At 40.7% G+C, this 12,203-nt stretch overlaps 1 protein-coding gene across 9 annotated transcripts; it reads left to right on the top strand.

Moving 5' to 3' along the window:
* The first annotated feature begins 3,302 nt into the window (after positions 1 to 3,302).
* Positions 3,303 to 11,057, top strand: PTTG1 (PTTG1 regulator of sister chromatid separation, securin). 9 transcript variants are annotated; one of them, XM_049109181.1, is made up of 6 exons: positions 3,303 to 3,433; positions 3,801 to 4,021; positions 4,245 to 4,429; positions 5,712 to 5,805; positions 9,819 to 9,977; positions 10,923 to 11,057. In XM_049109181.1, the coding sequence occupies exons 2-6, from the start codon at positions 3,811 to 3,813 to the stop codon at positions 10,997 to 10,999; spliced, it is 726 nt and encodes a 241-aa protein (XP_048965138.1). In that variant the 5' UTR covers positions 3,303 to 3,433; positions 3,801 to 3,810; the 3' UTR covers positions 11,000 to 11,057. The 9 variants fall into 9 exon arrangements, with proteins under 9 accessions (XP_048965138.1, XP_025290775.1, XP_025290772.1 ...); XM_025434990.3 differs by having other exon boundaries at positions 3,304 to 3,433; positions 3,801 to 3,901; positions 4,248 to 4,429; XM_025434987.3 differs by having other exon boundaries at positions 3,304 to 3,433; positions 3,801 to 3,901.
* Positions 11,058 to 12,203: the final 1,146 nt, after the last annotated feature.

Here is a 12,203-nt window from a genome sequence, read left to right as displayed (position 1 = left end):
TCTACTTTCAGCTCAGCTCATGATTCTGGAGTTCATGGATTGAGGCCCATGTCAGGCTCCCTGCTCTGTGGAGAGTCTGCTTCTCCCCCTCCTACCTCTTCCTCACTGCTCCATTTCTGCTCTTTGCTCACTCTCTATCTCTGAAATAAAGTCTTTAAAAAAAGTAAAAGTGAAAATAGCTCACACCCATGCTTCATAAAACCCCCTCATAATCCATTTTTTTCTTATTAAAAATTTGCAGTGCCAAGAGTTTAGGAATTTAAACATTAATTTTGATTTTACAGGGCAACAGGTGAAGTCATAGAAAGGGTCAGAGAATAGCCTGAAAGTGAGTAGTCTCTGGATCACCTACACTTTGTTTTTACTTCTTTAAATAATTCCTGAAATTGGCTTGGAATTGTTGAGGCCTGTTTTAAAATCACCAGGCACAAGCCAGAGAACACATCTCCCAGACGAATCATATAATGTACTAGAAGAGAAGGGAGAAGGCTTTGTAAGGTTTGGATTCCCCCTGGAGGACTTGGAGAAAAGTATAGGGAAGCACGTGTTCAGTTCTCTAGATGGGTTGCTGTTTGTAAATCATGATTAGAATAAACGGGGATTGATTAGGATCTAGGTACTATTATAAGGTGAGGGTGGTTACTAATTGGGTAATCTAGTAATAATAGGGAATAGTAAAGTGGGTTTGGGGCATCATTGGTGAGAAAACAAGAATCACTCAAAGAGGGGGTAGTTGGGGCACCTGGGTGGCTCAGTGGCTCAGGTCATGATCCCAGAGACATAGGCAGAGGGAGAAGCAGGCTTCTCTCGGGGGAAGTCTGATGCGGGGCTTGATCCTCTGCCTATGTCTCTGCCTCTCTTTCTGTGTCTCTCATAAATAAATAAATAAATAAAAATCTTTAAAAAAAAAAAAGAGGGGGTGGCTATAGCATTTTACAGTTTCTACATGACCTTGAGAAACACAGTGCTTCCTGTTGTAAGGGGAAGACTTAACTGGGGGAGATACAAATCTTGCACTCAAAGACCTTGGGAGATAGAGAATCCCCACTTCCCAGCTGTAGGTGCTATACAGATTCGGTTCCAAAGTGAACACTTGTGTGCTGATGATGCAATATGGAGTTGAATCATTTAGAGGTAGATAGAGGGAGAAAATAAGGAGAGGCAAGAGAATAAAAGAAAAAGAACAAGGGAGGGTCCATATGGGTGTGAATGGCTTTTTGTCCTCTTTACCTTCTTAGAATATTTTCTTCTTGATGCCTTGCCCAGTGTCTAGCATTTAATCGACATTCAGTAAATATTTATTGAATGAATTAATCATTCAGCCAATTTTGGTTCTGAAATGCCAGGGAAGAAGGGCCAATGAGCTGACATATTGAGAACTGGATCAATGCCAGGTGTAGTGTTAAATCTTATGGGAAATAATGTAGGCTCAACCGCTCTCTCCTAACGTACCTGCAAGTTAGAATGTATCTAGTGACCTGTGGGGAGTAGGGATTGGATGATACAGGCCAGTCTAGGTCTTTTGAATTTATTCCTTTACCTCGTGTTTGTTTAATCTATTTCCATTTGTTATAGAAATAGGAAAAGGTCGTTAATTTTTCCAAGCACAATTTCTCCCCATATCTTGGAAATTGGAATTCCTTATCAATATTTTTTATTATTCCTCAGATCTTTTTCCAACTCTGTGCCCTCTGCCACTAGGCTCTTCTAGGCAGCTGTGATGAATGTATTGTTAAGATGTTAAAAGTTTAAAATAAGTCCCATTAAATGACAGAATTTGAAGAGAAGCCTGAATTATGTACTCCTTAGGATCATCATTTTGTTCATAAGCCAGATTCTTATTTTTGATATTTTTTAAATTAAATCATAATTAACATAACGTGATATTAATTTTAGGTGTACAATGTAATGATTCAACAATTCTATACATTTCTCAGTGCTCATCACCATAAGTGTGCTCTTAATCCTCTTCATCTATTTCATCCAGCTTCCCACCCACCTCCCCTCTGGTGACCACTAGGTTATTTTCTTTTTAAAAAAATCTTATTTAAATTTAATTAATGAACATATAGTGTACTATTAGTTTCAGAGGTAGAATTTACTGATTCATCAGTTGCATATAACACCCAGTGCTCATTACATCATGTGCCCTCCTTAATGCCCATCATCTAGTTACCTCATCCTCTCACCCCCTTCCTCTCCAGTGACCCTCAGTTTGTTTCCTATGATTAAGAGTCTCTTATGGTTTGTCTCCTTCCTTGATTTCATCTTGTTTTATTTTTTCCTCTTTTCCTCTATGATCCTCTGTTTTGTTTCTTGAATTCCACATATGAGTGAGATCATATAATTGTCTTTCTCTGATTGACTTATTCCACTTGGCATAATATCCTCTAGTTCATCCACATTGTTGTAAATCATAAGTCATAGTCCTGATGCTATAATGAAAACAGCATCCTAGCCTGAAATATTGACGGTAGTTCAGCAATTAGGGAATAGTCCATCCATTCTTAATCACAAGCCCAACAGAATGACTCAAACATTACTGTTTGATCTGTTTGTATTTTACATCGCTTCTTAACTTTCAAAGATTTATCATTGAGGGTGAGAGCAGGCCCACGCGATGGGGGGAGGGGCAGAGGGAGAGAGAATTCTGAAGCAGGCTCCCCACTAGACATTTTTTTTGGGGGGGGGGGGCACTTGATCCCAGGTCCTGTGGGTCATGATCTGAGACCCAGGTGTCCCATGCTTCCTAACTTTTAACCGTGCTCTGCTAGTATTCTTTAAAGGGAATATCAGTGGTTTCAGTATCTGACTATATAAGCATTTTTTATATACCTAATTGAAATACAATTGTATGTATCCGTAGTTCCCCAGTTATTTTTCCAATGGCTGCCAATGCCTTTCCTCCAGTTCTGCATCTTCTTTTTTATTTGATATGCTCTATTTATTCTTTGGAGAAATAGTTAATTGAAGACTTTGGGAAAATAGTTCTGTTGCCACTTTGCCTTGACTCAACCCCAGCATCTTTTCATTTAAGAACTTCCTGGCCACGTGTCTCAGGAAAAAAAAAAAAACAACAACTCAAATTCTGTATCTTGATATCATAATGATCATTGACTTCCTGGAATTGAAGACCATGTTCACTCCCTTTCTATCTCTGTGAGTTGCTGGTTCAAAACACCTAGAAGTAAAGGGGTCAGCACGTTTGGTTTTTTCCTTCCCGGGAGACGCTCTACGGGCGGGGCCGCGGGAGCTTGGGCCCCTCCCATTGGTCCTTCCGGGAGCCTCGCCCCACCCCCCCGGCCCCGCCTCCTGGGAGGATGGACCAATAGGAGCGCGAGTTGTGGTTTAAACTCGGAGTCCCGCGAGGGGGCCCGAGGCTCAGTCTCGGAGGAGCTTGGCTGTCGGTCCGGACCGGGCGGACCGCGAGGTGGTGAGCGGCTGGGCCCGCGGGTCCCGCGAGGGGGCGGGGGGCCGGGGGCCGGGGGCCGTCTGTAGCGCCGAGCCGGGTGGAGCCACGGCCTGGGACTGCGTGCGCGGCGCCGGCAGTTCGGTTCCGCCGAGTAGCAGGACCCGTGCGAGCCCCAAACCGCCGACTTTTCTGGGACTTGGAGCCCCCGACGCAGGCCTCAGGAGTCAGGAGCTGGGTTAAATGCCTGTTGGCTCCAGAACGGGCTTCGCTCGCTCCTCAGCTCCAGTGTTGGCGTGGACCCGCCCTGGGTAGAGTTTGCTCTGTGCCACACCTTCCCTCTCTCCCCCTCCCTGAGCCTCGGGGTCTGATGTGCGTTTCACGCCCGCAGCTAGTCCAGAATGGCTACCCTGATCTTCGTTGATAAGGAGAACGGAGAGCCAGGCCCCCGTGCGGCTCCCAAGGACGGGCTGAAGCTGGGGTCTCGGCCTCGTAAGTACCCTGGCTGCCGTCTGCGCAGGTGCTGGCCTCCAGAGGTGGGCGTGGCCCGTGCTTGGGGGAGGCGGTTAGCTACTCCGTTGGAATACTGCTGCTGCAAAGTGCTTGTCACGGGTCTGTTTTTCATGTTCAGCATCTTAGTTAAGGGAGTATTTAAGAGGGCACAGAACTGAAGTACTATTAGACATATGGCCATGCCACTGTCAGAAGTGGGGGATGAGAATGAGGCCAAGTTTATGCACACGGTCAGCCTTCAAATTGCACGGGTGTTTGTTCCCTGAATAATCTTATTTTCTTTTCTTCTTCTTCTTCTTCTTTTTTTTTTTCTTTTTTTTAGCAGTCCAAGCTTTAGATGGGAGATCTCAGGTTTCAACACCACGTGTAGGCAAAATGTTTGATGCTCAAGCAGCCTTACCTAAAGTTGCCAGAAAGGCCTTGGGAACTGTCAACAGAGCCACAGAAAATTCAGTGAAGACTAATGGACCTCTCAAACAGAAGCAGCCAACCTTCTCTGCCAAAAAAGTAAGTGTTGGCTGCAAAGTCACTGTTGAAACACTCTAGCACTCTTTGACTCTTAAAAAATGACTATCGGCATCCTACTTTGCTTTCTGTCTTGGGAGTACAAGGAAATATAGGCTACCAAACATAGATTAAGAGGAGGGAATCATACTCCCTCTGGACTTCCTCTATGCTCCAGGATCAGAAGTCTCAGAAGCAGCTGGTGAATGCTTTTGCCTCACCTGCCCTTAACTAGTGTGGAAGCAGATTCTTTGATAGTATCTACTTAGGGATACAGGAAGTACTGAGAGGGAGGATACTTTACCAGAGATCACGGAGCTAATATAGCTCAGGTGCTGCCATCTTCATCTCCTAGAGCAAGCACCAGGTACTCTACTTTGCAAGCATGTCGATGTTTGGATGTGTGTACCAGCTATAGGTCCATGCATCCCAGACTGAGGAGACTTTGCTGTGAAAGATGACTTCAGCATGTACATTAACATTTCATTTGAATAATTGTGTTATGTATTTAGAAAAAAGCCCTAGTACTTTATATCAAAATAGGACTTCTGTGCTTTAGGACAAGATGACATTTTTAAAAACTAAGTTGAGTAAAAGAGAAATGTTAAATTCGAGTATCGCAAGGCTGTGGCAAAAATGAGAATGCAACCCAGAACTGAAGTGTGGGAAACCCTATTTTCCTCTAGATTTGCACATGTGACATAAGTTTGAGTCAGGAATATGCAGGCTTCTGCTTTGGCCTACTATTGCAGATTGCCTATCTGCCAATTTTATTCTAGGGAATTATCTAGTCTTCTAACTTCCATGACTGTCCTGCTGACTCTTACTCAGCGTGTGAATTTCAACTTAATATTTAACCAAGCAAATAATTAAGGGAACACTGATGGAGAAACATGGGTGGAAATCACATCCAAAAGCCAAAAATGGTTTCTAGAATCAGCTTTTATTTGAGTAACTCATGCCTGTTTTCTCTGACAGGTTGAATGATTGAGTTGATTAGCTCTGAATTAACTGCCGTCTTGGTGACTTAGGCTAAAAGGTGCTGATACTTAAATTTCAGACTTAACTCTTGAGCATGCTCCTAGAATTGCTTGCTGAATTGTATTGGTATGTAATTATGAGAACTAAGGATTATGGTTTTTTAGAAGTCAGCATAAAATTGAAAAAATGTGGTGAAGCAGTCACATGTCTTGAAGAAGACTTATGATCTCTTATACTAAACATTTGTACAGTTGTACTAAACAAAGTTTTTCACTTTCATTGATTCATATTTTCGTGGTTTTAGGTGACTGAGAAGACTGTCAAAGCAAAAAGCTCTGTTCCTGCCTCAGATGACACCTATCCAGAAATAGAAAAATTCTTTCCTTTCAATCCTTTAGGTAATATATATATATATATATTTTTTTTTTGGTATTACACAAAAATGCTTTAGCCTTGAGTTTCTCTTAGAATCCAATTCAGCTCTAATTTAATATGGATATGAATATGACCTATGACCTCTAACTGTAATAAGACTGCCTGAATCTGGGTTTCTCTGGACAAATGTACTTGGTGGATTTATTTGTAAGGAACATCATCTTGGGTCAGAAGGGACATTGGTGCAAAGATGTGGAGGACATTGTTCCTGACCTCAAAAACTTCTAAGGAAGATAAGATGTGTTCCCTAACATTGAACAAGTCTAGAGTGGACAGTGTTCTTAGCAAGACTTTTAGAAAGTGAGTTTTATGTCAAGTTGAACAATGAGAAAATCCGCGTAGTCTGTTATGATGTATGCATTTTTATTCTTTCAACCTGCTGCATGTACCCAAAGTATTTTCTGTTAACAGAAGTACCTTTTCAAGCTTTGATTTATTTCCATATGAGGAGAGGCTACTGTATCCAGGTTCTGGATGCAGTGGTTAATAAGAGGCTCCACCCTAAGAGAGCCCAAGATTTTTTTTTTTTTTTTTTAAAGATTTTATTTATTTATTCATGAGAGATAGAGAGGCAGAGACACAGCCAGAGGGAGAAGCAGGCTCCATGCAGGGAGCCCGACATGGGACTCAATCCCAGGTCTCCAGGATCACACCCCTGACTGAAGGCAGCACTAAACTGCTGAGCCACTGGGGCTGCCCAGGAGCCCAAGATTTGGAGGGAAAGTCAAACATTGAACAAATCCTCTCACTCTAAATGTCAGAAGGAGAAAAACAGGCCAACCAGGGAGAACTGAACCTCCCCTGGAAGAGCAGGAAGTTTTCTCAGGAAGTGACCTGGAAGTGGAGCTTTAAAGGACATCAAAGGAGAGCCAGACAAGGGAGAGGAAGGGCAAGGCAAGAGTACCGCATGTCTGTGTGTGCAGTGATCTGGGGGTAGAGCAAAGGCCTGTACTGGTTCTGGGACAAAGACAGAGGAAAGGATAGCACAGGTGAGACTGGGGGCAGATCACACAAGGCCTTATTGGTTTCTGAGCTGGCATTTTTGCCCTTTCATCCTAAGGGCATTTAGGCAATCTGTGCATCCAGGTTGTCTCTGGCTTTTATATATTACAATTCTGCAGTTGGTATTCTCGAAATTGTTGTTAGTTTGTGAGGATAGCTGTAGTTGCTGAGTCTCAGAGAGTATGTGATTAAGATTTGATAAAATAGTGTTTCCATACTAACGATTACGATTCAGCCATGAAGGAAAATGAGGTAGATTTATGCGTATTGATCAGGAAGGAGGACTACAATATGCTGTGTTTGAGGAAAACAATACTGCCAGGTTGCCCTCCAAAATAGCATAAATTACTGAATCTACCTACAGTGGTTGAGGATGCCTGCTTCACCTCTAATCTCTCACAGCAGATGTTTCAAAAACCCTTATCAAAAAGGCAATGGGTATCATTGTTTTAAATTGTAGTGTGTGTATGTGTATTGAGCATATTTGATTATTGGCCTTCTATAGTGTTTTTTTTTTTTTTTTTAAACTTCCTGTTGGTATCCTTGTTTTTCTTTAATAGGTCTTTCTTTTCTTTTCCTTAATAGCTTTTGTGCATAAAGGAAATGAACTATTAGGTTGCAGACTTTTTTCCTCTGAAGTCTTCTGTTTATGGTTTCTTTTATAATTCAGTGGTTTTAAGTAGACACCTATCACCCAATTCTTTTTTAAGTTCTGGGTTTTAGCAGGCTTGAAAACAGTAGAGTAGTTCCTAGTATTTAGGCTTTAGAGAACTTTCACACTTCAGAAAAGGATGGTTCTCTTTCCTTTTTTTTTTTTTTTTTTTTTTTTTAAGATTTTATTTGACAGCACAAATAGGCAGAATGGCAGGCAGAAAGAGGGAGACGGAGAAGCAGGCTCTCTGCTGAGATGTGGGGCTCAATCCCAGGACCCTAGAATCATGCCCTGAGCTGAGGGCAGACGCCTAACCAACTGAGACACCCAGGTGCCCCTCATCTTTGTTCTTTTGAGGAAAGGCTATACCCCTTGAAAAAACTCAATATTTTTGTTAATAGTCAAGAAAAATCTGTTGTATTTTCTTTTTAAATTAAAAAAAATATTTTTTAAAAAGTAATCTCTCTGGCTGATGTAAGGTTTGAACTCATGACTCTGAGATCAAGAATCTCCTGCTGTACCAACTGATTCAGGCAGGTGCCCCAAGAAAAATCTATTTTAAATAATTCTAAGAAGCAAGGCACTTGGATTATAAGGAGGACTGTTACTTAATAGTTCTCAAATTTGTTTTAGGACTTTTACAACTTTTTTTTTTTTTTTTTTTTTTTTTTTTTAAGATTTTATTTACTTATTCATGAGAGAGGCAGAGGGAGAAACAGGCTCCATGCAGGAAGCCCATCGTGGTCCCGATCCCGGGTCCCCAGGATCAGGCCCGGGGCTGAAGGTGGCGCTAAACTGCTGAGCCACCCGGGCTGCCTTTTACAACTCTTAAAAGTTAGTGAAGACCCCAGAGAACTTTTGTTTGTGTGTTATCAATTTTAATTCTTAATGCAGGAAATCTAAATAAAAATAAGTTCCTGGGGAATAAAAACCCCTCCATTATATTAATGTAAGTAACTTCTTTTAACATAATAGAACTTTCCTAAAACATTCAGGAGAATGGCATGATTTTGTATTTTTGAAAATGTGCTTAATTTGACTTAAAACAGTTGGGGCACCTAGGTGGCTGGGTTAAGCACCTGTCTTCAGCTCAGGTCATGATCCCAGGACCCTGGGATCCTATCTAGCATTGGGCTCCCTACTCAGCAGGGAGTCTACTTCTTCCTCTGTTCCTCCTCCTCTGGTGTGTGCACTCTTTCTCTCTCTCAAAAAATAAATAAAAATTTAATACCTGGATTCTCCTCTGATTCTGCATTCAACCTGTTGTATCTCTTTGTTTTGGTTGAAGTACATGAAAAAAATCTGGCCTCATGCAGATGCGTGGTTAAGAAAGGGGGGAGCATTTCGATAGTCTTTTCAGATAAGTGTGGAGAGTTTTCTTTCCTACCACACTAAAATTCAACAAGTGGCAGTTTCCAAATGTATGGTTGTGATGTGTAATCTGAAACCCTATCAGTGAACATTTTATACTGACCATAAAATCCACTGGGCTCTTCTGCAGTTTGAAAATCTTTTATTTTTGCATTTATCACACATTGATCATTTAGAAATAATGATTCACTGGGAAATGTAGATTATCCAAATGTTGAAGGGTTTCATGATGCAATATCAAACACACATTCATTAATGTCACCACTGATCTCTTCAGAAAAATATTAGGAAATTGACAAGCTAATAAGTTTTCCAAAGTTCTAGTGTTTTTTTCCCCTTGAGATTGTGTATATTATCATTGGCAATAAATACTGTTTCTTTAAATGATAGACTTCTTTTATTTTTCTGAGAAAATGTGTTACAAATACCCAAGTCTGAGTAACCAGTTTGTCTTTCTGTTATTTCAACTAAATAGTATTACAGGAAAAAGGCCGCTAGTTTAGCTTGCAAACCAAATAATTGTACAGATCTTTTTTCTTTGACCTCACCTGGTACTTCGGTATGCAACAGAAGTACTTTATGGTCATCATACAGAATACTAAAAAGACATGTTCTTCAGGGTTGAGAGCTAATAAAATTAATACTTTTTATTGTAGATGATAAAGTGATATGTGAAGCTGGCAATTTTTTACTGCAAGTGAATGGTTTTGAGGAATATAGTGACTATAAAATATAGTTTATTGCCACTTCTTGATTTGTGCTAAAGCACAGCAATTCCATCCATCATTGCTTTTGTCCCATCATTGAAAGTGTCAACACAGCAGAAGGTGTTGAAGTTATTAAGAACATAGTTTGACCTCCTGGGCCCACTGTAAGGGTCTCAGATCCCCGTGGGGCTACTGACCACTCTCAGAAGCATTGCCCTGATAAATTGCTTTGTCTTGATGGCAGATTTTGAGAGTTTTGACCTGCCTGAAGAGCACCAGATTGCACACCTCCCCTTGAATGGAGTGCCTCTCATGATCCTTGATGAGGAGAGGGAACTTGAAAAGCTGTTGCACCTGGGCCCCCCTTCACCCCTGAAGATGCCTTCTCTATCCTGGGAGTCTGGTAAGTGAGCAAGTGCCCTTTTAGTAGGGCTGTGAATTATTTGTGTTTTGATACTGCCGTTATTGTGGGGGCAGAATTGTATGGAAGGTTAGCCTACAAGTGATTTCTATTTCTAACTAAAGAGATAAGGTTTCAGAGTAATGAAACCTCTCATTTGGTAGTTTTTCAGTCCCAAGTGCTCAGGTAAAATTAAATCATTCTGGAATCTGGACAGTTCTGTTTATACTTTATTTTTAAAGATTTTATTTATTCTTGAGCAACACAGAGAAAGAGGCAGAGACCTAGGCAGAGGGAGAAGAAGGCTCGATCCCAGGACTCCAGGATCACGACCTGAGCCAAAGGCAGATGCTCAACCACTGAGCCACCCAGGTGCCCCTACGCAGTTTTAGATACAGAAAATAATATTAAATTTAGCATAAAGCTTTTTGGGTTATAACTTGAGGTATAGTAAACTTGTTTGGAATGAGATTTCCAAGTTCTATCCACAGCTAATCTAGGTTCAGGACACTTGAGCGCAATAGCACAGAATTGGCAAAACCTTCTTACTGCCAAGGTTTGAGGCCTGTACTCTATTCAAGCTGGTGGTCAAAAGCTATCATCAGTATGTTTTCTATTTGTTCTGATGGGATAACATAAATGCTTCCATAAATTACATTAGTGATATTGTTGGCTCCTACGTGGGTCTCTAAGAACAATAGTTTCAGGTATGTCTTAAGGTTATTTCCTAATGAAGGTGAGTTCTGGTATCTTAGCCACATTTCAAGAAGTAAGTGTGTGTGTCTGTGTGTGTGTGTGTGTGTGTGTGTGTGTTTAGCTGGGGGTGGGGTAGGGATTCATTAGACAAAGGGGAAAATAAGAATTTATGAGTAAAACTGACAACCAATGTCTGTGTTGAGATGGACTAAAGCGTTTGCAGATATTGAGTAAGAAATTCCTGTCTTCTAGATCTGTTGCAGTCTCCCAGCGTTCTGTCGACCTTGGATGTTGAATTGCCACCTGTTTGCTATGACTTAGATGTTTGAATTTCTTAGCACTTAATAGTTTGTGTATTTTGTATTAATAAAGCAATTCTTTAACAGACCTTTCCTAATATTGCGGTTGGTATTCTTTGGCATTTGCTTAAAACGGTATGAAAATCATTGTTAAGTGTTTGACAGGGGTCTATAATCTGACAATACAAGTATATTAGATTTGAAAAACTCACCTTAGAACCCTTTGGTTTGTCTTTAACAGCTTATTTTAGACACTGCCACTGTTTTCCCTGAAACTTACGCTCCTAAATGTGTACTCTGCTGCCTTTCTGTGGCCATTAACTAGTGACAGTTATTAGATCTCTTAATTAGAAGAGCCACTTCAGCTCATTAAATATCTATTGCTAAGCATTCTTTATTGCTGGTTCTATTTGGTTTCTAATGACTTTAATACTCACTATTCAGTAATCAGAATTTGAAAGGCTCTAAATCTTCCAAGAACTCTATGTCCCTGGGATCTTCAATTAGGTTCTTCAAAGATTGCAGCAGATAATTTACAGATAGTGATGATATACACTCTTCACCTATAGGAAACACTATTTAGTTACTTACACTGTATTTGGACTGGTTTTAAGTATTGTTATTGTGTTTCATGTTTATGACCCTATTTTTCAGGAGAGGACAGTGAAGCTCAGAAATTCATTGATATGCAAAGACATGAAGTGCTCTTACCTCGATTCCAAATCTGGGATTATAATCAAAATATCAGAGACTGTAAATGTTTGCTCATGGATTTTATTTTTTGGAGGAATGGGGTGGAGGATATATAAAAAAAAAAAGTTATTGCCACCATTTGAAATCCCAAAGTTTCATAGGCCTGGTTTTGGAGCTTCTCTTGGAAAAGCAGATCTGGCAATAGTTGCCCCTTGTTTGGAACACTTGGACTGGCATTGGAGTGCTGGCTGCCTTTTAGGTGGAGTTTGGGCTTTCTGTCCTACAGACCCAAAGGGATAACTGAAGTATTCCTTCTATGGTCTCTTCTTGCTCCAGTTTAATTGCATTCCTTTTACTTGCATGGGCCATGAAATCGATTGAATAGATCCTTAATACCATCCTATGTAGGAAGACTCTCCCCTGAAAGGTTTGTAGCATTTGTAGTCAGAATTCAAACCCCTTTCCATCATTATTGCAGTTGGTATTCTTTGGAATTTGCTTGAAATTGAAAACTAGTGGAAGTGTTTAATAGACAAAGGTC

Source organism: Canis lupus, chromosome 4 (assembly GCF_003254725.2).
Source record: "Canis lupus dingo isolate Sandy chromosome 4, ASM325472v2, whole genome shotgun sequence".
Classification (NCBI taxonomy): domain Eukaryota; kingdom Metazoa; phylum Chordata; class Mammalia; order Carnivora; family Canidae; genus Canis; species Canis lupus.
The sequence above is the reverse complement of the archived record's forward strand: the minus strand, read 5'-3'. Positions and strand labels throughout refer to the sequence as shown.

Bases quoted from the DNA above. Each gene is read 5' to 3' on its own strand.
- PTTG1 (XM_049109181.1), top strand. From the start codon at position 3,811: ATGGCTACCCTGATCTTCGTTGATAAGGAGAACGGAGAGCCAGGCCCC. The intron at 4,430-5,711 runs GTAAGTGTTGGC...TCGTGGTTTTAG, and splicing joins CAACCTTCTCTGCCAAAAAA to GTGACTGAGAAGACTGTCAA. The intron at 9,978-10,922 runs GTAAGTGAGCAA...CCTGTCTTCTAG, and splicing joins TTCTCTATCCTGGGAGTCTG to ATCTGTTGCAGTCTCCCAGC.